At 35.5% G+C, this 27,149-nt stretch overlaps 1 protein-coding gene across 1 annotated transcript in view; it reads right to left on the bottom strand.

Moving 5' to 3' along the window:
- SLC30A9 (solute carrier family 30 (zinc transporter), member 9) overlaps positions 1 to 25,499 on the bottom strand; it is a 34,223-nt gene extending 8,724 nt beyond the window's left edge. The window contains exons 1-14 of the mRNA XM_010292581.1: positions 25,280 to 25,499; positions 21,725 to 21,787; positions 19,333 to 19,432; positions 17,877 to 17,969; positions 17,412 to 17,494; positions 15,969 to 16,027; positions 15,155 to 15,222; positions 9,613 to 9,715; positions 6,180 to 6,235; positions 4,709 to 4,844; positions 4,254 to 4,293; positions 3,735 to 3,806; positions 3,168 to 3,275; positions 1,752 to 1,917 (exon numbers count right to left, since the gene is read on the bottom strand). Of these exons, the coding sequence (XP_010290883.1) occupies positions 1,752 to 1,917; positions 3,168 to 3,275; positions 3,735 to 3,806; positions 4,254 to 4,293; positions 4,709 to 4,844; positions 6,180 to 6,235; positions 9,613 to 9,715; positions 15,155 to 15,222; positions 15,969 to 16,027; positions 17,412 to 17,494; positions 17,877 to 17,969; positions 19,333 to 19,432; positions 21,725 to 21,787; positions 25,280 to 25,442 (1,310 nt within the window). The 5' untranslated portion in view covers positions 25,443 to 25,499. The remainder of the gene's footprint in view (positions 1 to 1,751; positions 1,918 to 3,167; positions 3,276 to 3,734; positions 3,807 to 4,253; positions 4,294 to 4,708; positions 4,845 to 6,179; positions 6,236 to 9,612; positions 9,716 to 15,154; positions 15,223 to 15,968; positions 16,028 to 17,411; positions 17,495 to 17,876; positions 17,970 to 19,332; positions 19,433 to 21,724; positions 21,788 to 25,279) is intronic.
- Between the last annotated feature and the right edge of the window lie 1,650 nt (positions 25,500 to 27,149).

Consider the following 27,149-nt stretch of genomic DNA (forward strand, 5'->3'; position numbering starts at 1 on the left):
GAGAGTCTAAGAGTAGGGCATATTACTATACAACTCCATTTAAGAAAATGGGAGAATGCGAACGTTCAAGAAAATGATGAAACTCCTACAAGCTATGTTGATGAAAATGTACAAGCAGCCTTCTGAAGAGACATAATGCTAACAGATTTCCTCATTTTGCAGTAAAAAGTTGAAAACAAAACACTTAACTAACCAAAGATTGAAGTAAAAGAATTAGAGTAGCTTTTCCCCAAAAAATACATCTCAGAATTCTGAGATCAAGATTGGATGTCTCATTAGAAGATGTAAGTTAATCACACTCAAGATATTAGAGTTGTTACAAGAACCTGGTGAAAGACAAAGTGTGTGCTAAAACAAATCAAAGCAGATAATGTAATGGATCCAGGAAAGAGATCACTCAAGACAGAGTGCATACAGAATGTCCTCCAAACAGTGTTATGAGAAGTACCTAAACATGTTTCAGCTTCTAACCTTAAGAGAAACACATAGTTTCTCACTAAGTCTTCACTTTTTTAATCCTTTATGCTTTTTAAAAATTAAGTTACTTTTTCTTTTAAAAAACAGCTACATTGAGGAGATTAAATAAGTCTGCTCCGTTGAGAAATTATAGCCGTCTACAAAACTGAATATAAAATGGTGCTTGGGATGGGAGAAACTTTATGATTCCAGCCTGGGACAAGCAAAAGCCACCTGTGCATTTTGAAAAAAGAACTAGAGAAGTCATGTACAAATAACCATGTGAACTCACCTACGCTAACACAGCACTGTTGACACATGCTCCACTATTCAGACTAATCTGGGGCCATCACAAATACTTTAACAGAGTTTAGTTACTGACATGCAGAAATGCTAATACAATCCTATTCCAAGACAGGAATCTTGTTTAGTTTCTGGAATGAATGGTATAGCATTCAGACCTGTTGCTTGCAACTGAGATGATGCAGCACTCAGTTAACACTGGATTACTCATAATAAACTAATGGGCTTCCCCCCGCTCCCTGAGCTCAGTAATGACTACAAATTAAAAGCGCTCTAAAATATTCCAGCTCATTTAGAACAAAATATACACCTGAATAAAGATTAAGAAAACAAAAAGGGTTTTGCTTCTAAATCAAAGTTAGTAGGGTTAAAGTAAACTAAAATAGCTCCTTAAAAAGCATTTAAGCAAGATTTCAGAATTACAATGAGCTGTAAGTTTATTTCACTGCAAATTGCAGACTTCCAAAGAAAGAGAAATTAGCACTGAGTTCATTCTGGAAACATCTAACATGCAGAATCTATTACATCATAACATTGCTGCAGCACTTCACTGCTAACGGCTACAGAATTCCAGACACTGAATATTAACAGTAACAGAATTTAAATGCTTAAGTGCTAATAAGCTATAAAAGCAACAATACAGTACCATTTAAGTGCTTGCACTTCATGCATTTGAAAATAGTTTTAAGTTTGTGATGGCTTTCTCATTAAGTCATTGTCAACTCCCATAATTAATGTAACTGTTAGAACATATTTGCAATTTTATTTCATCTGTGGAACATCTGAGAGGTGTATTCACTTACTGAAATTTTTAGCATAGAAATAGAAGTTAGTAAATTAAGATTCTAAAATCTCAATACAGAAGAATCCACCCTAAAAATAACCTCTCTGAGTAGATTTCTCTCATTTAAAGTGTTTGAACTATTTTTTCCAGATGTTATTTTCCTGCTTTATGTTGTTCTTAGTAGAGATTGAGCTGTAAAGATTCTTACCTTACTACAGGATCACTTTCCAGTAACTCGGTGAGGCGCTGCAGTTGTTCAGGTTGAATGGATCGTCCCAGCAGGGCTTCAGTGTTAGTGTAGATCAGAAATGCTGACACAGTTCCTAACAAAGTTCCAACACCTAGAGACCCCACACTGTCATAATAAGGGTTTCCTAAACAAGACAAGTCAAATTAGTTTCACAGAGCATTTCTAAAACATAGAAGATAATTGAGATTTCATAATAAAATGAGTACATAGTTTGGGGGTTTTGGTGGGATTTTTTTTTTGTTTTGGGGTGGTTTGTTTGTTTGTTTTTCAATGCATTGGCAATTCTTTCCCACTGAGGAACAGGATGAAGCTGGAAGAAAACAAGTTATTTGAAGATGAAGTCTCAGGTCCCTCCCGATCCTCAGCCACTCCTGTCTCCTGCAGGACTAATAAACGAGTAAAGTTGTGTTGGCTATTTGGGTTTCTGTGTATAGATTTACCTTTATTAATATAAAATTATATGCACCTAAACACAGGTAGTAGCATAGAAGTCTGTGTTCTTTTATCAGTAACTCAATAACATGCAAGTATTAACCATTTCTGGAATACAGTACCTACATAATAAGTTTTAAACCTGTATTCATTCATATTCAGATTTGTAGAAACAGTAATGTATTTTTAACTTTATGAGGGAAACTAGAGATGGAATAAAAAACTGACTTCTACATAAAAACTAAACTTGCTATTAACTCATTAGAAGCCACAAAATTACAATATTTATTTTTTTCTTAAACAATTGAAAAGCCAAAGCCAATACTTAAAAAAGGACACATAAATAAACTTTCCTCTTTAGGAAACGTAACCGTGCAAAGACAGACTTATAATCAGTTGCCATACAGATTGTCCTACCTGCATGAATTAGATTTCCCACACTGTTCAGGAGCAGCTACGATCTGAAGATAACACTAATACCACTATCTATCAAAGAGAAGAAAAGAACTGCTTCCTTAAGTCCTCCCCACATACACATGGAGCTGCACACCACTGAATAAGGAAGCTCAAATTACGTAATTCCACCATGGCACAGTGATTTACATAACTGGCTACATAAATATACCTTTAGTAAAATATACCTTAGTTTGTATGACAAAATAGCTTAAAAGAAAGTTAGACCCATCTGCATGTACTCTTTCAAGCTTAACTCCACCAATAATAGACACATAAAAACCACAAACTTTTATTTTAAATATATTCAACTCAAACTACTAGAAATCAGAGAACAGTATAAACCTCCAGAAGCTTACACAGTAAAAGTATCCGAAAAATATTAGAGATGTATTTAAGTCAACCAATATAAACTAAATGCTTTGTGTTCATGTCATGCACAGAAGGAAATTCACACCCTGCTTGCGTCAGTTTGAGGCAGAATTTTACCTGTTAAAGAAGTCAGACCCATACAGGTAGCAGCTACGGCCACACTCAGAACTGCTGCAGCATCCTCCAGTAACACCACATTTGTACTAGGATCACGACTCTGCACAACTGCGTATGCAACAAAAGAATTACATTGCTTTGGAAAGCTTAGCTTTACTAAATTATGCACAGCACTTAAACTATACTAACACCAGAGATTTAAGAGAAAAATTTCCCTAAGTATATAGGTGTAAACTGAATTTTTCCACATGCACACACTTCTGAAAGCATTCATAAACACACAGAACAAGCCCTGTGACAATTATGAAAGCCTCTCCAAAATGTTTGAAAAATTTAACAGGACATTTATCCTGAAAAATGCAAATAGTTTAGTAAACATATCTAAGTAGTGTTACTTAAATCAACAGGTTTTCACCTAATTTGTAAAATGTATTTGTTACTCAAAAACAGATCAATAAAGCAAGAGGAAAGGGAAAACAGGCAAAATTGTTTCTATCATTATGCAAATATAAGTAAATAGATTATGTTTTAAATAACCACATACCTTACTGCTATAACGACACATACCATATTGATAAAATGACAGACCCTTGGCTCGGGCACTCCTGCGAATTTCATTTATAGCAACAAGAAGGGTAGCTGAAACAACACCAAAGTAGTTGCTGAAAATGGTTAGAGGCAAAAGGACTTGTTTCCATTTTGTAAAGAGGGAACTTTTCTACCTATCATAGTAACAGATCATCAACAAAGCTCTGATTATTAATACTTTGAATAATGACAAAGCATGAAGTTACTTTTTTGTCTACATGCATGTCTCATACAAATCAAAACAGTTATATTCACTAACAGTTTAATACCAAAAAGGCATTCTACATATACTTTCCAAAGGAAGTGTTCTTCAACTTATTATTATACAGACAGGTAAGAAAAAAAAGTTTTCCCACTTTTTTTTTGTTTGTTCACAACACAAGTATTTGCAGAGCTCAAAACTTTACCGTGTAAGCAAGGACCAATTACTACTGTAATTATTGACACTGTACTCTTAGAGGTTATGAATACTTTGAAATATTTCTTGAAACTGCATACCTCCTTCAGATACCAATGACCCTGCTAAAATGCAGTATGCCTGTATGGAAAAAAAAAAGGCTCAATTATTATGTTATACACATATTTGTACAGATCTCTTCACCATAAACTATACAAACACAGCATTCCAGAACGCCATTACCCACTGTACTGTGCAGTTGTCCCTAAACAGAAGGCAACCAACAATATTTGAATTATGCAATGTATTGCAAAATAGGAAAGGAGGATCTCTTGGGAAGTGTGAAGGAAAGATGCAGAGTTTAAAGAACAGCTCATTTTTCTGTAAGATCAGCTATAGTTTAACATGATTTTTTTCTTAAACACATTCTCATTAAGGATGGTTTGAGTTAATTGTATTGGGATTCAAAATGGCTCAGGAAGTGAATTTCAGACTGTGCCATTACTTTCTATTAAGTCGCCAGTGTTAGATACAATATCAAACAAGGTTAGCTTACCCAGAGAAGAGATTCTATAGGATGAGGGTGGAGTAAACCTATGATCCCATGATACCAAGAAAGTCCTGCACCCATCATGAAAATGCCCACCCCACTTATCAGGGAGGCAATATAGCGCATGTTTGTGAAACCATACCTAGATGAAAACAAAGGAAGTGATTTAGGAAAATAAGATTCGTATGTTTGGCAAACGTATCTACAAGTTTTTTTCCGTTAACTTTTACATGACTTAAATTATCACCATATGACTGGGCATCCACTTAAGACAATGTTGGTAAATCCAACCTAATCCAAGGGGGAAAAAAAAGCCACCTGGAAAAGGTTATCTAGTACATACAAGGACATCAATCACAGATTTTTTCAAATTAATTTTTCACCAAGCTATTACATAGCTGTATTAGCTGTTGTGCAGACTGAGGATTTTACTACTGTAAAAACCCAAACATGTCACTTTTACATTTTATTGCAATGCTACTTCTAAATGAAAACTCTAGCCTTACAGGCAGCCAGTCTACGTATTTCATAATGCTAATTTAAAGGGAGTAAAATTTGTGACATCTTTAAGTAGTTCAGCTAACTGCAGACATTCAACACTTGTAATTTTTAAGAACAGTGGGAAGAGCTAAAGCAACATTAAAAGTGCATCTTTACTCTTTTTTTTTTTATTAACTGCTACTACAAACAGTACATTCCTTTAGCAACATTTAAAAACCAATAGTACAAAAAACTATATTGAGGAAGAAGGGAAAAACGTGAGAAGGGGGAAGGAGATACAATGAATATTTAGACAAATTTAAGATTAAAACAGTTTTCAAATTACCTGATGCTCTTAATGAAGAAAAGCTTAACTAATTCTGTAACCTGGATGTATTTTGAACTAGTGCTTACAGTATGAATGACTTGCCCAAACATGTGAACTGTAAAGCAGGTCAACACCAAGAAAATGGAGAGTATGGCTTCTAACTTTCATGAAGCTGTAAGAACTTATCAATAATATCCCTATTACTCAGATAAAAACAAAGAGTTTTAAGTCAAACACATCTCCTTATGATACAAGTAGCTGCCTTGCAGAAAAGCACTTTGTTGAAAAGTGGAAGAGGACAGTATGTTTTCTTTTTAAAAAAATCTTGTCATTCACACGAATAGTGTTTAAAAACAAAGTAAATCTATCCATTAGAAGAGGTAGAAGACCCCAGAATAACTTAAAGAAATAATGTCAATTAAAATAATACACATCAAAAAGCATACCAAAAAAAAAATCATTAAATATAACATGCATCAAGCCACTGAAGCTAAAACTGCAGTTTGGAAGAAATCCCTTTTCTTATTTTATCTACTGTAAAATTAGAAACAATGCATTTCAGAACTGATACGAAACAGCAGATTAAATAGAACAAGGTGACATACAAACAAGAACTGATCTTATTCCTATATATAATTACCAAAATCATTATTTACTCAAAAAGCTTACGGATGACTAGGGTCAGGTGTCCTTGCAGACTGACTGATGCCCAAAGCTAGCAATGCCTATTTAGGACAAAAGGAAAAAACCTTTGTTAAAAAAACAAAATTAAAAATTTAGAAACATTCTATCTTTCAAGTTCACTTGATTTAAAGGCAGATGCAATTTGCTGATCTGTACATATGCTTTGTTACTGATATTTTATTAGAGCTAGAATATAATCCTCAAAATCTATCACCTAAATCTACCAGCCACAAAAAACTGTTAATTATACCTATATATCTATATATAGGTAATTATATATAGTGTGTGTATATATACACAATTACTGTTAATTATAATTTTAGAACTGCAACCAAAAGTGAACACCACATGCAATCACAAATGTTTTTGCTCTGCTTCCATGTGAAGGAATGAAGTTGTTCAGGGAACAAAGCTATTTAAACAAATCCCTCTTGAAGAGAAATTATACGGAGACTATGGTAATGGCATACTACATTTAGAGCAATCATTTTACACTGCAGCTTCTTTCAGTAGTATTCTCCAAACTGAAGAAAAAAAAAAATCATTTTGAAGGAAGAAATAAAAACCTCTTGCTATCTAAATGGCCTATTTGGAATATATTTAATTAGGCATGTATAAAACTATTGATGCATTAAGTTATAAATCTAGACCTCAATTTTGCAAAGCATGTCCTTTGTTTTAGGCCTATGAATTACTCAAACATAATACCAGGTATTAAAATTTAGATACTTTGGTCTTCACAGCAGCAAGCTCCTTTGAGGCAGCAAGGTTTCTCCTGTGTTTTCCCCAAAACCATATACTCAAATATTTGACCAAAACATCCACACACACATTTCCAGTGGAACATTTAACCTTCATGTTTGAAAATCAGACTAGCTCTTCCACGTATAAGTGGTAGATAATACCACTATCATTGGTACCATTGGTTCACCTATAAATTGACACACTTGGCCAAGTGAAAGTCACACACACTGAGGCTGCCTCCCCATAAATTTCTTTAAGTATCAGTTGAGTTAGTAGCAACGCTGTCTTCACTGTGCAGCTCGAACAGCTGAAAGGTTGTGTAAAACCATTTAGAAAAAAATAGCAAACAAAATATGAGCCCTCAACTCAGTCTTGTTGGACAGAGAAGCATACAGGTACAACTACAGCAAAAAGGTAGCCAAAATTGTGTAAAAATGCTTTAAGATGTTAAGTCTGCTCTAAGGTTCCATACATTCCTCAAATCTGGAAGAGCACAACACTCTTGCATTTTATGAGGATCACAAGCTATCCAAGGACTCCTCTTGCTTGAGATGCAGTAAGGTTTCAGCCAGTCATCTTGAAGTCCTTTTTTTGTTTCCAAAGCCTTGCTGTATCAAAAACTGCCACAAGAAAGACTTTCTACACTGGGAGAAGGTAAGATTTCCAGGTCTCATAATGTGTGACTCAAGCATAGTAAAGACAACAATGGAAAAAACATTAATTTTGTCCCTGCACACTAATATTACGTGCCCAGCTCTGAGTTGGCCACACCACCTATCAAAGTAAGCATGCCAAGTAAGTGGCCACTTATGCCGTGCGTGGCTGCTAAGACAGTCTAGGAATAGAAAAAGAAACCAAGATGTTCAAGTCATTATTCTACCAAGAGATGACTAAGCAATAAGTTCTGTCATTCTATTACAATACCTGACAGGAAAAGTATTTCGAGTTAACATTTAATCAAAATAATAAAGAGGTATACTTCGTACATCACCTTAGTTTCAAGTCCCACTTATGATCCAAGAAGTAGCTGAGTATAGTTCTGCTTACTACAACTCCTCTCTTTCTAATTTCTAAAAAAAACTTAAGAATCTACATTCTGACTTGTCTCACTCTTACATTAATACAAATTAAAAAACACCCAGTTTTAATTTTTTTTATTATCTGGACAACACTCAATAATACTTTAAGATGATCAATACAACATTCTTGTCTGGGAACGGCAGGGAGCAAGGAGGAGATGAGTGAGCATGTAACCCTAGTTAGAAAAATCTCAGTAAAGATAAGGCTTGTCACAAAGCATATGCATAATGTGACCAACAAAATTAAGCCTGTCCTGGGACTTACTTCCTAATGTTTGTATATTTGACTAATATTATAACCCATTTAACCTTTTTTGGTACACTTTCATCTTGATAGTTACAGGTAAAATAAACTCCAACTGAAGTATGGAACAATCAATTATATGAAAAAATAATAGTTTAGAAAAGAACAGAAGAAATTGGGGCAGGTGTTTTGAAATCATGTAGATGTATTACAAATAGTATTATATTAGCAAAAATACTGGTCCTAACACCATTCAAATACATTTTATTTATAATTACAGGTGACTCTTTCTAGATTCCTTCTGCATTTAAGGCTTCTAGACCAAGTCAGTTATTTTACTGTTTGCTTATAAACCCTCCATCAAATTACTGGCATCAGTATAAAAAAATAAAAGAGCAGCTAAATTAACCTATAGAAACCACTGGTAGAAACCACTAGTTTTGGCAAGGAAATTTGCAATAGAGTAACAGCTTTGCACTCAGATTGGGGAACAGCAGAAAGAGCTCTGGACTTAGCAATATTTTTCAAGTGATGTGAATTTCTGACAAAATATGCCTTCATCTGCCTACAGTTTGATAAAAACTGTTTATAGTAATAACATTACTTTGTAAATGAGATGCGCTTTTGTCTCTGGGAAACTAAATAATATGCATTCTTCTAAGCATACTTCCTACCTATACTATGCAAATACCCATTCATACTTCTATGCACACACAGAAGAGAGCACATCCTCCTCCCACTGCATACACACAGAGCTTGTCACACTCTGGGCAGGCTTTGTAATCTGAATGACTGAAACCAGAAATTATTTAATAATGAAGTAAAACACAAAAACACCCTCTCCCAGATGAAACTATTTAAAAAAAATCTTAAAGACTGTTTTGCCTCAAAATTATTTAAATGGTTATTAGATTAAATACTAGCTTTTTTCCTCCTACAAAGTATTACTATTAATTCTAAGAAGCATGTACCATACAAAACAGTACAAAAATCATCACAGGTATTGAACGGAAAGAGCACTGTACACACCACAGCAGAATCTGAAAGTCATTTTTAATAAGAGTTGTGGCTAATAAGCTTGGAATTTCTAAGCTTCTGTACAACGCCAATGTTTTTCTTTACAAAGTTTGCTCACAGATAAAAGTATTTTGCCATGCACTCTAGTCCTCCTAAATAAAACACTGGTTTCATTTCTCTGGTGTTTACTATTTAGACAGTATAGGCAAAACTAAGGAACGCCAGTAGATTTAATTATTGCTTTAAAGTCTAATACAACTACTGTAAGTATCTGCCTTTATTCCTGAAAAATTATTACAAGTGCTAACTTAAGCAGAATGGAAAAAATACTCACCTGGTTGCATGTGTCTGCTAAAGAATGTATGGCTTCTGAAAACATACTTGCAGAACCCGTGTAAACCCAAGCAAGCAGCTTAAAGAAAAAATTCAATCCATTTCTGAAAACAAAGAGAAGAAATAAGCTAAAGAACAACTGAATATTTGGTCTTCAATATTTTCAGCAAAACCACAAGTGCTGTATAATCATGCATTACCTGCCAGCAAGTGGTGAAAACCAAGTATCAGTTCATTAGAGACCTGTACAAGCAGATAAGGCATACACATTTTTCTGCATAGTTACTGTTAAAAAGCCCTTCCAGCTAAGCTTGATATGTAAAGCTATACAATTTATTTTTCCAAAATTATTAACTTCTAAACAGTCCTGAATAAGTTACACGTCCTGAAAACTACCATCACATTCACTACGCAGAACAACTAGTTGCCTATTAGTGGGAGAATACAAGCCTTAATGACTTCTTTTTCTCTTTCTTCAATACTTTGTCTCTTATACATCCCCTCCTAACGCTGGAGTGCAAGGTTCCCCACTTCAGTCTTAGCTTGGGCAATTCCCAACAGGATACAAATGTGAGACAGCAGACAGGAAGACAAGGCTGTCTTTAGAATACACTGTAAAAATTATCTACAGAACTTTTCCATTAAGATGTCCAGTGTGACTTCTCAAGTCTTTAAATTACGAGCTCACTGGAGTAAGCATCATGTTATGTTGTACAGAGCCAGCAAACTAACAGCACTAATATCTGAGTCTACATTCTCAGTTCAAACATTCACTATCAGAATCAGTAGGTTAACTGTTAGATTCATACTACAAAGAAAATCAGACTACAGGCTTATAATGTTCTCCTCTCTCTGTTTTAATATATTTAACTTAGTGTTAATTTTTTCAAGTATTCAAATGAAATTAAGTGTTATAAATAAGTATTAACAAGATGTTGTAGTTGCATTTTTGAACAACCACATGCCAAGACATTATACTTAAGTTAGAGGAAGCACAAGTCCAGTCCCTTGCCATACACCAAATTATACAGTTGATTAAATAACATCTATTTCCAAGGACATCCTTAAAGAATCTCTATGAGAGTATATCCTCTTCTTCAAGGAAGAGATAGCACTGTTTTCTATACCTCCTTGGCTCCTATACCCAAGGACCTGAAAGTGCTTTATGATTTTTAATTTAGTCTCATTACCTCATGAGATGAAGCATCACTGTAATTTATAGGCAGGAAGTAAAAAAAAAAAGCGTAAGTTAGCAGATAGCCCAAGAAGAAAAGAGGGCTGTTGTAACACTACACCATAATTTAAAATCCCTGTGTTAATTACAAGTTCTTCCAACTCACAGCATAGTGCATCTTTAGCATAGAAAGAAAATGAAATAAATTACAGCGGGATTCATGAGTACAGTCTCTGGACTTTTGTATTGTTCTTCTCAATGTTGTATTAATGGAGTTGACAGCTTATCTAAAGGTACAATTCAGTTGTGGGGCCCCCACCTGTTCAGATGACACAAGAGGCACTCAGCTGGTATTTTATTTCACTCCTACAAATTTGAAATTTGTGGGGGATTTGACACCCTAGGAATCTAAAAAGAAACCACACTAAGATTTTCAAATGTCAGGCCCAGCAAAATCAACAGGTTAATGATCAATCCCAAGCCCAAATACAGGCTGGGAGGAGAATGGATTGAGAGGAGCCTTGAGGAGGAGGGCTTGGGGGTGATGGTTGATGAGAAACTCGGCATGACCCGGCAATGTGCGCTTCCAGCCCAGAAAGCCAACCATATCCTGGGTCGCATGAAAAGAAGCATGGCCAGCAGGTCAAGGGAGGGGATTCTGCCCCTCCACTCTGCTTTCGTGAGCCTCCACCGGGAGTACTGCATCCACCTCTGCAGCCCCCCAACATAAGGAGGACATGGACCTGTTGGAGAGAGTCCAGAGTAGGGCCAAGAAGATGATCAGAGGGATGGAACAGCTCTCCTATGAGGAAAGGCTGAGAGAGTTGGGGTTGTTCAGCCCGGAGAAGAGAACGCTCTGGCGAGACCTTATAGCAGCCTTCCAATACCTGAGAGGTATCTACAAGAAAGATGAAGAGGGACTTTTTAACAAGGGCATGTAGGGATAGGACAAGGAGTAATGGCTTTAAACTGAACGAGGGTAGAGTTAGAGTAGATATAAGGAAGAAATTACTCACTAAGAGGGTGGTGAGGCACTGGAACAAGTTGCCAGAGAAGCTGTGGATGCCCCATCTCTGGTAGTGTTGAAGGCGAGGTTGGATGGGGCTTCGAGCAACCTGGTCTAGTGGAAGGTGTCCCTGCCCAGGGCATGGGGGTTGGAACTAGATGATCTTTAAGATCCCTTCCAACCCAAACCATTCTATGATTCTATGATAATTATGTCCAGTAAGCTGGAGACATAGGATAGAAAGATGAAGAGTGCTACATGGGAAATAACTACAAAAAACCTAGTGAGTCTACAGAGCCATCAAGGCTATTTCGTGTTTCCTGTCTGACTAGGTGTTCACATCAATATAAGACACTAGGAAAAAAAGTCGGTTTTGGGGAAAACAACAACCTCAGGTTTTTAATGCAAGTTAATTATGCACTGCTTTAAAAAACAAATTCACCACTGCATTTGAAAATAAGCCCTATGAAAGCCTAAATTCTGTTGAATGAATACTACAAAGATTTTAAACAGCAGAGGAAAAAAAATCCAAATCCAGCAGATTCTGGGAAGGCAGCTAAAATACTCTGAATCCCTTTGAAAAAGTTATCTTTTACATCAGTGACCACCAATTCAGAAAGTATTGAAATGACCTGAACTGACTGATTTAGCTACCTCATTTCTATCTGCATGGACCTGAAAGAGTAGGAAATATTAACAGAACTTAGACCAAAGCTAGGTAAAGTCTGAAAAACATTTATTGTAATGATTTGGACATCATGCCAAGAAATAACAAAAAAAAAACACCCAAACAAACCATGATTCACTAGGCACAATTCTATTGATTATTAAACCTACTACTATACAGCATTTTCTAATAAGCCTCTCTTCTGCACCTAGAAAATAAGCAGTTTCCTTCAACACAACTGTTTATAACTGTGTTCCAACGTCCACATAGGAGGCGTACATTCACCAACAAAACTGGGGGGGCGGGGGGAAATGTTGAAATAGGTATACATCTTCCTTGCTGTCAGAAGTCTTGTCAATTTTAGTGTAAAGATGAAATGTAATTGGTAACTTTAAGAGGTACTGATACATGAACAGAATCAGCCTTTCTTTGGAAAAAAAAAAAAATCACAAATGCAAACGTAGATCAAAATCAATTATTCAAATCAAGGTTCCTAACTTAACAATTTAGTTACAATTAAAACAAATCCAAATATATCTATCCTGACTGAACTGTAAACTTGAAAAAATTACAGGGCTTTAATACTTGCTTTTACATATTTATCATTCCAAATTTGTTTCAAAGTAGTCACCTCAAAAACCCAAGATGTATATGTGGAACAGGAATTATGGGGAATTGACAAATATATATGGGGAATTGTACCTTCACGCAATTGCCCACTTTCTATGCTCTACCTTACAGCACAAAATAATGGTCTAGAAGGATCTGGACTGATTTACACAACCATCCCTGTCTACGTTCATAAAATATTTAGGCTTTTGAAGAAAGCGCAGTGAAAAAATAAATGTCCCGATTAAAAAAAAAATCAAATTGAAAATACTAAGATCCATTGTCAATCTATGGGAAAAAAAACTTCTATTTAGGCTCTAGATTTGAGAACTACACAAATTTCATCACATCTACTTCCAAAGAAGCCATAACATTACTAATATCCTTGACCACTAGTATTTTTTTTTTTAAAAAATTACATACCATGCAACCTTTGTATTGTTTAAAAGGTAAAGCATTAGCACAACAATGAAATCACTTCAACAGTGACAGACTCTGAAGAATGTTTTGCTAATAACATTCCTTTTTTGATTAAAAAAAACAAAACATTGCCTTCCTATATTTCTCTAACAGAACTTTAAAGTTCTTCCTTGCACACAGAAGTCTATTAACAACACAGTGTGCCAGTGCAGCTGGTTTATACCCTCACACATGGATTCATAGAGAAGAACTCTGCTTTTGACTGAACCACTCTTCAACCTCACGGGGGAAGCCCGAAATCTGTGAAAAGCCTACCAAATCATTGAAATGGGAGAAGTTAAGACAGATTGGCCCTTCTTGACCCAAAACCAGAAGCCATTAAAAATCATCCTCATGTCAAGAGGATCAAGACCATGAAAAAAGAAGCATCGATGGTAGCCTTGACTTAAACCTCTGAAAAGTCATCACGTATTTGAGGGCCACAAGAGATCCCTTAACTTCTAAAAAAGCTCCACAAAAAAATGACTGAGCCATACAACAGGCTTTACAAACTTCTGGCCTGGCTGCGAGGCATTCATCTATAAAGGTGCCTAATCATCCAAAAGGTATTTATGACATGAAGAGAGTGCAATGTTTATAGCAATGCCCTATTTACAAAGCAGGAGGAAAGGTCTGTTTTCTGTAGATCACTGTAAAAGAAAGTGAAGGAGGTAGAACTGACCATACAATCCTCCTCCCCTCCTTTTTTTGCCCCCATTAGAAACATCCATACTAGCAGTTCTTAGATATTTTTAACTGTGAAAGTTCTGAATAGTTACTAGTAGAACAGTCAATAAAGGAAGGGGGAGGTTTTCAGTCAAACGAGCTTTGTGCTTCTTTCCCCAAGCAAAAAGCATATAGTTTCACAGGAAAACTTCAAAAAAGTTATTACCTGCTCAAAATGTTTTTTCCTGTGCCAAAAAAGGATTTTCCCTATGTTTCTATTTTGTTCCTTTATATTGATAGTGTCTTAGCAAATAATTACCTTTTATAAAATCAAATTTATTTTAAAAATTCACAGGTTTTCTGACAAGTAAATTTTAGCCATCATTTCCTAATAAACTTAACACATTTCTGTTTATTTCATGCCCAATAGTCTCTGTGTTCATTTGCTTTAAATCAGGATCATTAAATTAGTTTTGTTTCATCCAAACTTGTAAGACATGTGAAAGGCAGAAACCTCATAAAATATGACCTTATCAGTTAGATGGAAAGAGTTGAATAACAGCAGAAACAGAAAAGTAAATTCTTTGCTGTTGGTTATATGGAAGATTGTTCAAAACATGAAAATTTTCATCTCAAGAAGAAGCAAGAAAAAAAGGACAACTTTAAATGCCTGCCTCTCCATGTCCTTCAAAATTTTGGTTTTTACTTTAATAAAGTGTTTAGTCTGATCAAAAAAATTTGCTCTTCTCTGATCAGAGATATATTCTATCCCTGATCTCTATACATTGATGAATGTATTTACCTGAATTCTCTCCCATCAATAATGAATACACCAATCTATTAACTTCCGTTAGAGACACAGGTACCTTCAGATTGAACACACAGATTGTTCTCATTTCCAGGATAATAAAAATAAATAGTTTTATACTTGCATAAATAAAACTTTTTTTTTTAAAACTTACATGCAAATAGCTACCATTACCACCTTCCCTGGTCCCTTGAAAAACATAGATGCTGCACTGGAGCGTGGCTAGATAAAGAAATAAGAGATTATTAAAATAAAATAGGGAAATCTTGACCTCATGAGGGACCTGCCATACAAATTATTATATAAAAACTTTGCATTGCCCAGTATTGCAAATGTGAAGTCATTGAAGCCTACTGATTTACTACTGAATGCTTACCCAAACTGCAGTTGGGCCTTACACATTTCCACATATGAATGGCTATAAAAAGGATAAACAACCAACAAAGCCTCCAGTAGGGGCCACTGCAACCGTAAGAATAGGAACCAGCTGTGCAGCAGAGCTATTAAGAAATCATTCTACTGTAACAGAGCACATAGATCTAGGGAATGGGTCTGCTTAAGCAAAGGAGGCGGCCCAGTAGGGCATAGAGCAAAACGTTAATCCTTTGGGGTTTTTTCCTTAAGAAACATATTTTATTTCTTTAAATTAACAATATATTTACTTGTTTGGCTATAGATGAAATCACAAATACAGCTGCACTTTTGTTAATAAGGCAGCAATTAACAAAAAACCTTACTGGTGGATTACACTGCCACAGTAGGAACCCATTTAAACTGGCATTGTAATATTTACCACCACATTACAATCAGAGATAGCTCTGGTATATTACAGGGCAGACAAATCTTCCAATAATACTGTTAGTTAAGCTTATGCAAGCATCTCACAACTTTTGCCTTCAAAAGGTGTCATATTATATCTCGTGGCATTTGGCATTTTTCTAGCCAAAAAACTTTAAAACATCTCTTACCTTAGTATTTCCAAAGAACTCCTTGTATTCCCTCAACAGCCTTTGGTTTCTAAATAGATCTGCAATACAAAATTGTCTTCATGAATACTTACTAGTAACCATTAGTGTCAGGAATTGAAGTCTATTTTTTTTATGCAGCAGACAGCTTCTAGTAAGAGCTACATGGTCTATCTTTGTGAAAAACTCGTCTCCTGGTATTGTTAATCAGAAACATATATTGTTATACATTCACGCAAAATGCCAAACAATCTGTTATGATCCTATACATGGTTGCCATTTCTACCTACCAACAAAGGATGATACAGAGGGAAAAACTCAAAATACACTGCACCAAATCCAGGCATTCTACTACCCCCCTCCTGCCCTTTAACCATGAAGGAGAAGGGGAAGGATGTTTCAAAGTAAGTCTCTTCACATCAGTACTTTTCCATCCACTAATGATGTTCATTAACTTCAAAACACACACTGGGATACTATAACACCTAGAAGCTGTAGTGCTAGATTCTCCCCTACAAAGTCATACAAAATACACTGAACACAATAATTTAAATAGATAAAAACAGCCAGTGGAATACAAGGACAGACTGTAAAAAAAGGGAGTTACCACTTCAAGTATACAATGTTTCAGTATGCTATTATGACTATTTTTTTTTAATCTAATTTTTTGGATTACGTTCAAGAATTATTCTGCTGGTCACTAAAAATTTTGAAGCTACTGACTGCACTCTCAGTACACTTACAAGTACCTTAACAAGAGCCTGCAGCTCTAGCCTTTTTACTAGAAAGGTGTTCCAGTGGCACAACTTTTTTAAAAAAAACTTAGAAAAGACTTCTAATTTTAAGGTGCATAACTGGAATAAGTACCTTGAAGCACTATTGCCTCTTCTGTGACTTGAACTGACTAGACAGAATAAAATCCATTACAAACTACTGATTTGACTGTACCTGTTATTGATAATACCAGAAAGGATGACAATAATTTTAAGCAAAACGATGATTTGGGGGTGTTTCCCCCACTTCTGAAGCACAAAGGTAAGCTGAATTCATTTCAGAGGAAAAATAAATGAGTGACGGTATGGTATCAAGATTTGGATTGGGTTTAAGTTTTTTCAAAATTTTCAATTAAAAAAAAATCCAAAACCATTGAAGCTATTGATTATAATCTAAAAACTGAAAGCCCTCCAAAAAAAACCAACTATGCCTATAGATCTCAACCAAATGTTTATTCTTGCTGTATCACATAGATGATAAATTGTAAGACAGGAACAGACTACATCTGTATAAATGGTAATGTGTTACTCTAACACTATGCTACAAAACCTTATCAGTAATTGCTAATTCTGAATTTCTATGTTCTCAATGAACTAACACACCATCTAGTGGATTTCTAACAATCATACCTTGTTATTTACAATTGAAATTGTTTGAAAACTCCATACTCACTTTCTCTGTACTTGATCTCTGCCTCTTTACGTCTTTTCCTTTCTCTAGCAAGAGCCTCTGGACTACCCCAAACTTCAAGAGACCTACACAAAGTAAAAGTAACTTAGTAATGGTTCTATTTATGCAACTTCTTTTCAGTTTGACTACATTATAAATGGCTTTCCTAAAAGCACAACGTCACATCATTCTTTCGGGTAAGAAGCCCCATAGACTACTTTACAGAATAAAAAGCTGGGCAAGAAGGTGTTGAGGACAAGCACTTAATCTTTGGACACATGAAACATACCCTCCAATTTTATATACACCATGTAATTATTACAATAATGAGGATATAAAGTGTATTCAGATAGAAAATGGAAAACATTATTGCCCTTTCGCATTGCACATCTGACTTTTAAAAGTTCTCTCTCTCATATAATCCATTTTAAATGACCCAAACATTTTCCTTCATAAAAACATTCTTACTTTGCCTCTACATCCGATCTCAGGTACACAGTGAAGGTCTCCGTGTCATCATGGGGGCTTCGTCGTTTAATTTTCCTCAGCTGGTCTAAATCACTAAGGAAAGTGGACAACCAGTTTAGTGCAAGTTCATATTACTCTAATTTTACCGGGTGATCTTCTACAGTTTTGATATTACTAATTTGCAGTACAAAAAAAAACCCTGAAGTTGTTTACTTGAGCCATATAGAACAGATATGGAACATGAAGCAAGTGATCTCTAGGATGCTACCACTGCATTTTCCACACTCAAAAGTCCAAATCATGTCCTCACACTATGAAATACTACACATAGAAGACAAAGTAATAAAAAAATTGAATCCAGTGAATGATCTGCATATATTTGATAATGTGCACAAGTGCTAAACAAGAGAGTTCACGGCTTAACATCTCTAAATGGAAATCAGAAGTCACGTAACATAAGAAGTTAAGACATTTAACCTGAAAACCTTGAGGTTTTGTACAAGCTGCAAAAGGTTGGAGATAACAAAACTGCTTGAGGGAACAGATAAATTTCCTGTGCTGAGCTACATATTAGGGCATCTACACTGAGAAGCGTCAGGGATTTTTTTTTTTTAATTTTTTTTTTTAAATACAACAGACCATTTTATTTTTAGCCCAACCAATTATTTAGTCCTTTTTTCTTTTTTTCCTGCCCTTTTGGTGAACCCAGCAAAACCTTAGCTAGTTATTTCTCTGCACAAACAGCCGGTTATGATAAAAATATGGCAGAGGACTAAGCATAATTTGTCACTGAATTTTCATCAAAGACCGAGTCTAGTGACATACACTACATGTAAAAACTGAGGAGGAACAGTGGCAGCATAAGAAGCTATAAACAAAGCTGCGAAGCCCTTCGGTTTAATATGGGTCACACATAACATGCATGAAATCTGACAGACACCTCAACTACAGCGACACTCAGTAAGACCTGCTGGTAGGCGTGGCACATAGTAAAAGGCAGTAAATATGAATCAAGTAACAATAGCTACGTTGCAACAAATGAGATTATATTTTATTCCAAATTACAGACCTCAAGTAACATAAGTTTCCACTGATCTTTTAGAGATGTTCACATCAAACTATCATGACCCCAAAATGCTGAAACAAGAATTATTTGTCATTCACCTCTATAACTAGCGGCTCTAGAGGTGGACTCCCCCCAAACTAGATTTATGGTCATATAACTACAAATAAATTAGTTTAAGAAGCAACTAGGGAAACATGCAAACTAAATGCAAGTTCCTAATCCACTGTAACACTAAGTAAACAACAACTAACTTCAGCCACTTAAGATTATGTATACCACAAATGCATTTAGAAAATGTTGCTGTGCAAAATCACTCTACAATCAAAACTACTTTTGAAGCACGTATGAACAAATATTCACAATTTAAATTTCAACTCAAACCCATCATACCTGGATTTAAGACAAAACTCATTTATTGCTCTGACTCCAGTGATGAAGTTATTCTGTGTGTATTTTGGTCCATACTCTCTTTTTTTAAGGACTGCTTTCACTTAAAAACAGAAATAAATAAGCAAGTTAAGTCACTCATGGAGACTATAGCAGAAACTTCAAAAGATAATTCAATCTACTGTCATATCATGACACCTCCAAGGAGAGATCTGAAAAACAATGCTTGTCAGTGAAACAGAAAACTCACAGTGAAGAGACAGGAATGTTCTTCATTTGGAAATGAGTAAGAGTAGAATGATTTACCTCCAAAAACACTACTTGCTAAGTTGTAGTTCAGGGATCTCAAACATCCCACTCACTTAACTGCCCCTGTCAGCTACTTCTCCAACTTTAACATCAAAGATGGTGTTTGGCTACTAAGATCACATTCAATTACGGCAATTTATAAACCCTCGCTCTAGCAACTGAAATGGCAACATAGAGCTCCATCTCCTTTTTTTACAATACTTAACCAATTCTACCTTCTGCAGTTAAGTTTTTTGACCTTTGCAGACCATACAGAGGACTGAGACTGTATACATTGTTTTTCTCAACTATTACTTTCAAAATCAGCATACTTAACATTGGGCATTTATAATAATTAAAAATATACATTCTTTATGTTTTGTATGTCTAGAAGATGTACTCTCATCACATCAGATTTTCATGCACAAGGAAAAGAATACCATACATATTCAGAAAAAGGATAAATGGAATTTTAAGTTTATACCGAAAAAGGATAAATGGAATTTTAAGTTTATGCCATTGCTTCCTACTTGTTATACATACACAACTTCATCTTATTTTCAAATGTAAGTCACTATATGTTCACTTCCATTAAAAACGTTATGCTTATTGGAAGAATTCCAGTTGCTGAAGGACATAACATTGAAGAACACAACTGAAAACAAAAAGCTCAAATTCTGCAGGAGAGAAGACTTATGAACACACACAAACTTCATGTGCATCACAGGACTGATATAATTTCTACACTTAGTTGAGAACTTCTCCTTAAGTCACAGGATATTTACAGAAAGATACTGCATTTAAAGACTTTGAGAAAAATTTCCCCACAGTTCTATATTGTCTTATTTCTGAGTTTTGAAAGCTTAAAGGCAAAATATATTGCTTGACACTCAACAATGCACTCACACTACAGATACCAATATTACCATAATAATCTGTTTCTGTCATCCAGTTTGAACTTAAACAATTTTTTAAGTACTTGAGTAATCACATTCATCCCACAATGCTCCTGAGCGAAGATGACACAAAAATTTATCTATAACCTACAGAGGCAAAACTCTTCTCACTGAAAGACGTATCTATTTTTACAGTTATTTCACAGTCTATCTAATTTCTCCTATCATACTTTGTATGTTCCCCTTGCATGCATACACTACATGACAACGGACCCAAAGAAATTGACATAAAGGATGTGGACAAAAAAGTACAGAAAACATACTTCGAGAGACACTGATCTCACCTTTTTACTAAAAAGTATTATGATTTGATGTTTCTTTAAATTTGGGGAAAGAAGTAATTTTGATACAGTTTATAGCTTGCTGAGTCACTTTCACTCCAGAGAGAGTTTGGCTTTTTTTTTTTGACAGAGTTTAAAAAGAAATGGAAATTTCTATTTTGATAAAGTTCTTTCCATACGTAGAAGGCTAGGAGTTATCAAAAGCACAGGAGTTTTTAATAACATAATTCTCACGATAAGATAATAGAAATTATCGGAGTAAAGATGGAGCGACATCAAATCATGATAAATTAAAAACATGAAAAAAGGTATGGTGTTTATCTGCTTATGTTTTTAAACAACGTAACTAAAGGTAAAAGCATGTATTTACTACAGGCACAAATTGGAACATTACAGGATTCAGATTAGGTAGTTCATGTGGTCAAAATATATTTAGAAGCAACACTGATTAGATTAACTCAGCAATAAGAAGGAACAGAGGAAGACTTAGAACAAGGAAGAGGGGAAGATGAAGTATTCAGCTTAACACATTAAATCTGAGATGGCAAATGGACATGCCTAAAAACATGCAAGGAGGACAGACTGTGATAACAGGTGAGAAAACAAATTAGTCTTTTCCTGCCAAACTCATCAGCTTAAATGAAACAAAGACAGACACAGAAGAGTGATTAGAAGGAATACTGCTATATTTGATTTTTCATGAGTCCTTTTCCAACAACTATGTACCAAAGCTGACATACAAGTGTGTTTTAAAATGTTATTTACATAACTTGTTGCACAACTGAAGAGAAACCACAGTTTCCTTACACACATCTTTTTTGACAACTAGCAGACAGCAATGAAGTTTCAATACAGGAAGTATTTCTTTACCTTTTACTTGGATCGGTTCTTTAAGGAAAGACTGCTTTTGACCTGCACTGGTCATATCTTGTCCTGTAAAATAAAAATAAAGCTCACTGTAAATATGGAAGTACCTACTTTCCTTTTTAGTCAAGAGTTTGGTTGACAAAGTAAGAATGTATTTTAATATTGCTTTCCACCCTCACAATTACATTTCTGCCAGATTTTCAACATTTAAATATCTGAAAATAAAAGACAGAAATAGTAAAAAACATAAACAACAAAATAAGACATTTAATATAGCATTGATCAGTAAATTCCTATCAGCCTGCAGAAGAGCACCAACTTGCAACGTACTTCAGAAAGTATCCTGAATTTTTAAAAAATATTTTAACAGTGTACTTATAGTTTGGGGCAAGTTTTATGCAAAGTTTTAGATTAGTAAAAGTAATGAATTCTATATAGTTTATGGCTGCTGATCATCTGAGTCTCAGAGAGCTTTCAAGCTGTAATTCAATTTTAAGGGACTGAAGCTTTTTCACTCACAAAAAGCCTGCTCCTTAACATACAGAATATTTAAACTGAAATCTAGCCTGGAGCTAGAATGACAACAAAGTATTTTAGCTGGTTTTGAAATTTGAGGATATGACACAATAAAAAGCCAGTAAAATATAGTTTTAAAATTCAATTAAGTGAATCTTAATATTTGGAAAATAATGAATTCCAATAATTTCAGAGAGATTTCTCCTCGGAAATCAGAAGGACTACTTGAAAATACTAATATTGCATCCTTATCTCATACATATCAACATAGCTTTCAGAACAAAAACCTTACGATTCTAACACGTCAAACCAACATACCCACTCTTTCGTGCCCTAACACTCTCTAACATTGGAGGTTTGCCATGCATCCACAGTCATTAACAAAATTAAAAGTGACCTTATTGAAAGTGATATATAAGAAAAAAAGACTTTTCAAGCAGGTTTGTGTTAATTAATGAGATACTCCTAGCTTAACAAGCTATCAAATTACTCAAAGGTCAGAAGTTTGGACTACATAACTATCTTTCCATTAGGCAATTAGTTATTGCCCCAACAGCAACTGCAGACTAAGGCTAGTAACAATCCAAGTATACTGTCTTCAAAAGTAACACTTACAATTTATGAACCTGATCTTATTATACAACAAATAAGGCTGGACCATAAATAACTAGCATTCCTAGAACAGTCATCCCTATCAGTTATTGTTTGACTTTAAAACAAAAGCAAAACACCCTTTGCTGCTTCTTTCCTTTCATTTCTCATCTGGCTTTAAACACCAGCCAATCTATCAATATTCATGATAAAAAACTTCAGCTAAAATTGCTTAGCAAAAACCGAGTAGTAGCTTATTTTCACAAACTGCATGCAACCATTTACGCCATTGAAAGAAATACCACCAACACTATTTAACAGAAAATTGAGTCGTAAGATTTCAGAGGGGAACAAAAAAAAGGCACAAAAATATCAAGATTTATATCTATGCACAGAGACCTATGCACAGACATCTGTGTACATCAAGTACCCCTTCTGAAGTTTATTACCTTGGCCTAGAGACTGGAAAAATCACAGTGCATCGATGAGGGGAACAAAAAATATGGAGTATTTCAATTCACAAGCAGAAGTTGATATGATAGAACTTTCAGGATGAATACATTAATATTTTCAGTATCACATTAACAGGAAAAGCATTTTGAGAGTTTACTGATAAAGAAATGGAGGTCCAAAAGAGATCCATTATTTGCTAAATATTTAGTTACTGTAAAAGTAACGGGAAAAGTATGGCAATCTTTGCAAATAGTACATTACCTTTACAGAATTCTATCGAAATATCGTATTTCTTTAAATAAACAAGAGTAACGTGTCCATAATGCATAAGAACGTTCTATCCACTAGGCCCCACAAAACAACCCCTATATAAAGCGTGCATATAACAATATGCATTCCAAAACAAACTTTAAAGCAACTGTTTATCTATGCACAACATCTCTAGGCTGCAGTTTCATATACATTTGCATATGTCAGCCCCCACTCTCAACAACAGGTAAGTCTCGCGTGGCGCAGCTCCACTCAAGGCTCACTGTGACTCAAGGCTGTGCTGCCACAAAGGCCAGCATCTCTCCTCCAGCCGTTTTAGAGACAGTGAGCAAGATCAGCTGACTGATCCATCCTACCTCTACCCTAGCTCTGCAAAACAAGCAATTAATTTTTCACAGAACAGGCCTAAATGTCATTAATGCCAGCACAAGAGAGGGAATAATCAGATAGGGATGGCAGAAGGTGGGGACGCCTCTTCTGATGACAGTCAACAATTATATAAACTTAAGGCAATCATGAAAGCAATAGTGCTAGACTGTTTTCACATGTCCGATTTTTAACAGCCGTAAGTGCACATTAAGAACCCAGAAAATACCAACAACTACAACTGGCTCTACAGTCTTTCACTGTATTCAGGCAGACGGTCTTCTGAAAAATCTGTCCCTCTAGCAACATCTTCAGCTCAAGACTTCCCAAGAAACACAAACGGTCTTAAGTATTATCCTCTTCTAAAATCCAATCACAAACTTAAGAAATAGTATCTAATTGTTACACTTAGAACAACATTTGAAATCCGCTTTTGTACTTCCAAACATCAGAAAAGTAATACTCTTAGCCGACTGTAGTTACTACCTTTTAAAGACTCTTGCAAGCCTCAGGAATTTACAAGTTAAAGAGACAACGAATACCTGCTAACCTGAAAATGAAGAGAAATAAATTTTCTTTAGTAGACCACTTAGTTTTAGATAAAAGCACACAGAAAGACAGCTTTCATTTTAAAAAGCATTTGTTTTCTCTTATGCACAGTTGTCTTCCAAACACGTATCTGTGCAGGCCTACACTTAATAAGCAGAAAAAAAACAGAGGATGCTACAATGGAGCAAGGACAAGACTGTTCTGAATATCACAGGCACCGAACTAGCACAAGATTGACAATCAAATTGAACAGCAAGGAGGGTCAGGTTATATCCATTGTATCAGGTGTTTAATGTGAACACTGCAGTTCTGACGACTGTCAGATTAGAAAGCTCTAGCAGATGAAACAGCTCAACCTTCTTTACCAGTCACCCACAGCCTCACCTAAAGAAGTCACACTGCTAGGTATTCACACTCATTCAGTCTTTAACATTAGTTCATTTCACACAACAAACCAGAAATACTACAAAAAGAATTCACGTAAGCAAGCAAAGTGGTGAAAGACAAGTAATACATTCCATTTCTTATCCCTTAAATTACCTAATCCCTTCTGACATCCGCATTTTATCATTACCACTTTAAGTTTGACTACTGTAAACTTAAATCCTTTAAATACTGGAATGACAAAGAAATAGATTTCAGCATTCCTCCCTGCTTATGCATTTGAAATTTATATATAGATGCCCACATGCAACAAACACTAAGAATTCTGCAACCATAATAGCACACAATTGAAAAAAAAAAGTTATCAATTGTTAAATACATAAAATTTTCACATTCATACAAATACTCTTCATTTTATCTTAGTACTACCTGTTCCAACTTTATGCAGGGTTTCTTCAGGGGTTGATCCACTTGTATCTTCTGATCCAAGATCTTTTTTCTGGCCATTGGAGGTATAAACTCTCACTTGACTCATCAACTGCACAGGCAGACGATTGCATGGTAGAATGTAAGACAGACCCCCACTTTTCATTGAAGCTTGCCATCCTAACAGGGGGAGGGAAAAAAGATGTTTCAGGCAATCATTTTGGAAGGAAGAAAAGAGAAAGTGGTGCAGCTATACCAGCACAGAGTTATGGAAAGTTAGCTTTTAAGTACTGATCCGTGCTTATTTTACCCATGTTTAGGAATTACAAAATAGGAGTACACAGCACGCTTCCACTGCCTCCCTTCAGACATCCACTTCTAAACTTCATTCTAACGTTAGGGTTTTTTCCCCATACACTTTTCCCAAAGATGTCTAGATGATCTGCAGAGAGTATAAAAAAAAACAGCTATTTGATAAGATTGACTTATTAATACATTAATTCCTGTGCTAGTCATACTGCCTCAAAATCTTTAAAAAACAAGTATTGATACAAGAACAAATACACTACAGAACAGAAGACCACTACAAAACTATCAGGCACCGTTGCCACTTCATTTCACTCCATGTACATGCTGTACAAACCACAGCCTACCAATTAAGAAAAACTGAACTGTGTGCATTACACATTAAGAGCAACTTGCTAAAGAAATTATACAGAAAAGCACACAACATCATATAAAACTTTTTATACAGAAGAACCTTAAATTTTGCAACATTTACAACTGACAAATTACAAGATAAATATGTAAAAACCCTACTGAAACACCACCGTGGGTGGGCAATTTTCAATTTCAAAAGCCTAGCCAAAATGAAAGTTGTATGCAGTACAGGCCAACCTGTATTAGCAACCAGTTTCTTTTAGGCAGCACAAACACTTCTGTAGAGAAGGTATATAACGCCTCCAACCAGAAATGCAACAGGCAAACCAGCTGCTTTGGAAGCCCTCATTAAAAGAATAAATAAATTTAAAAAAAAAAGAATAAGCAGTGCTGCTAAATCAAGTCATACAAAGTATGACTAATCATTTATGAATAATACATCTCTCACAAAATAATATTTTATAAAACTGTTTATTCCATAAGTCTCAACAGCTTTCCTTATATTTTAGTCTTCTACAGTACCAAAGCATCTGCACATGTGCACGCACTGGTCTGAACCTTACAGAAGAACACTTTCACCAAAAAAGTCTGATAAGCTCTTCCCGACTACTAGTTGTTGCCAATGGCACAAAAGCCCAAAAAAATCAACTCAGCACAGCTCAGTGAACTTATGATTACAACTCCTGGAACGCTACAATAAACACATGGCACAAGGTAAGCAGTGTTTGTTCCTAAGCTTTGGTGATACAGGAGCAGTTGGAAAAGGGAAAGTTAATCAGCATGCTTAGAGGTCGTTTTTCCTACTAATCCAAGACACATAAGAAACCATTAAAGAAAAAGGGTATTTGCTGCAATTCAACCGCAAGTGATTACATGACAAAACTGATCAGAATGGAAATTTTATGGGATCTGTGGCCTAAAGGAAAAGCCAAGGCTCACTCCTCAGACCAACACAAATTCTGCAAGACCTCGTTTCATTTTATGCAATTACTGCAAACTTCAACGCCAGTACGGGCATGACGTATCAGTTTTACGCAGGACGGGGGTTGATAAGGCAAGCAGGCCCACAAAGGGCGTGTGAAAACACCCGCGATTAGGCATTCCCCTCGTCAGGATACGCCTCGCCTACCCAGGCAGTTGTGACTTCAACATTTTCCTTCTTTCGAAAGTCGATACTCGGAAAGCAGCCGGGGCTCTCGGGCGGCTCCCGGCC

The sequence above is a fragment of the Phaethon lepturus genome, unplaced genomic scaffold (genome assembly GCF_000687285.1).
Source record: "Phaethon lepturus isolate BGI_N335 unplaced genomic scaffold, ASM68728v1 scaffold8978, whole genome shotgun sequence".
In the NCBI taxonomy this organism is placed as follows: Eukaryota; Metazoa; Chordata; class Aves; order Phaethontiformes; family Phaethontidae; genus Phaethon; species Phaethon lepturus.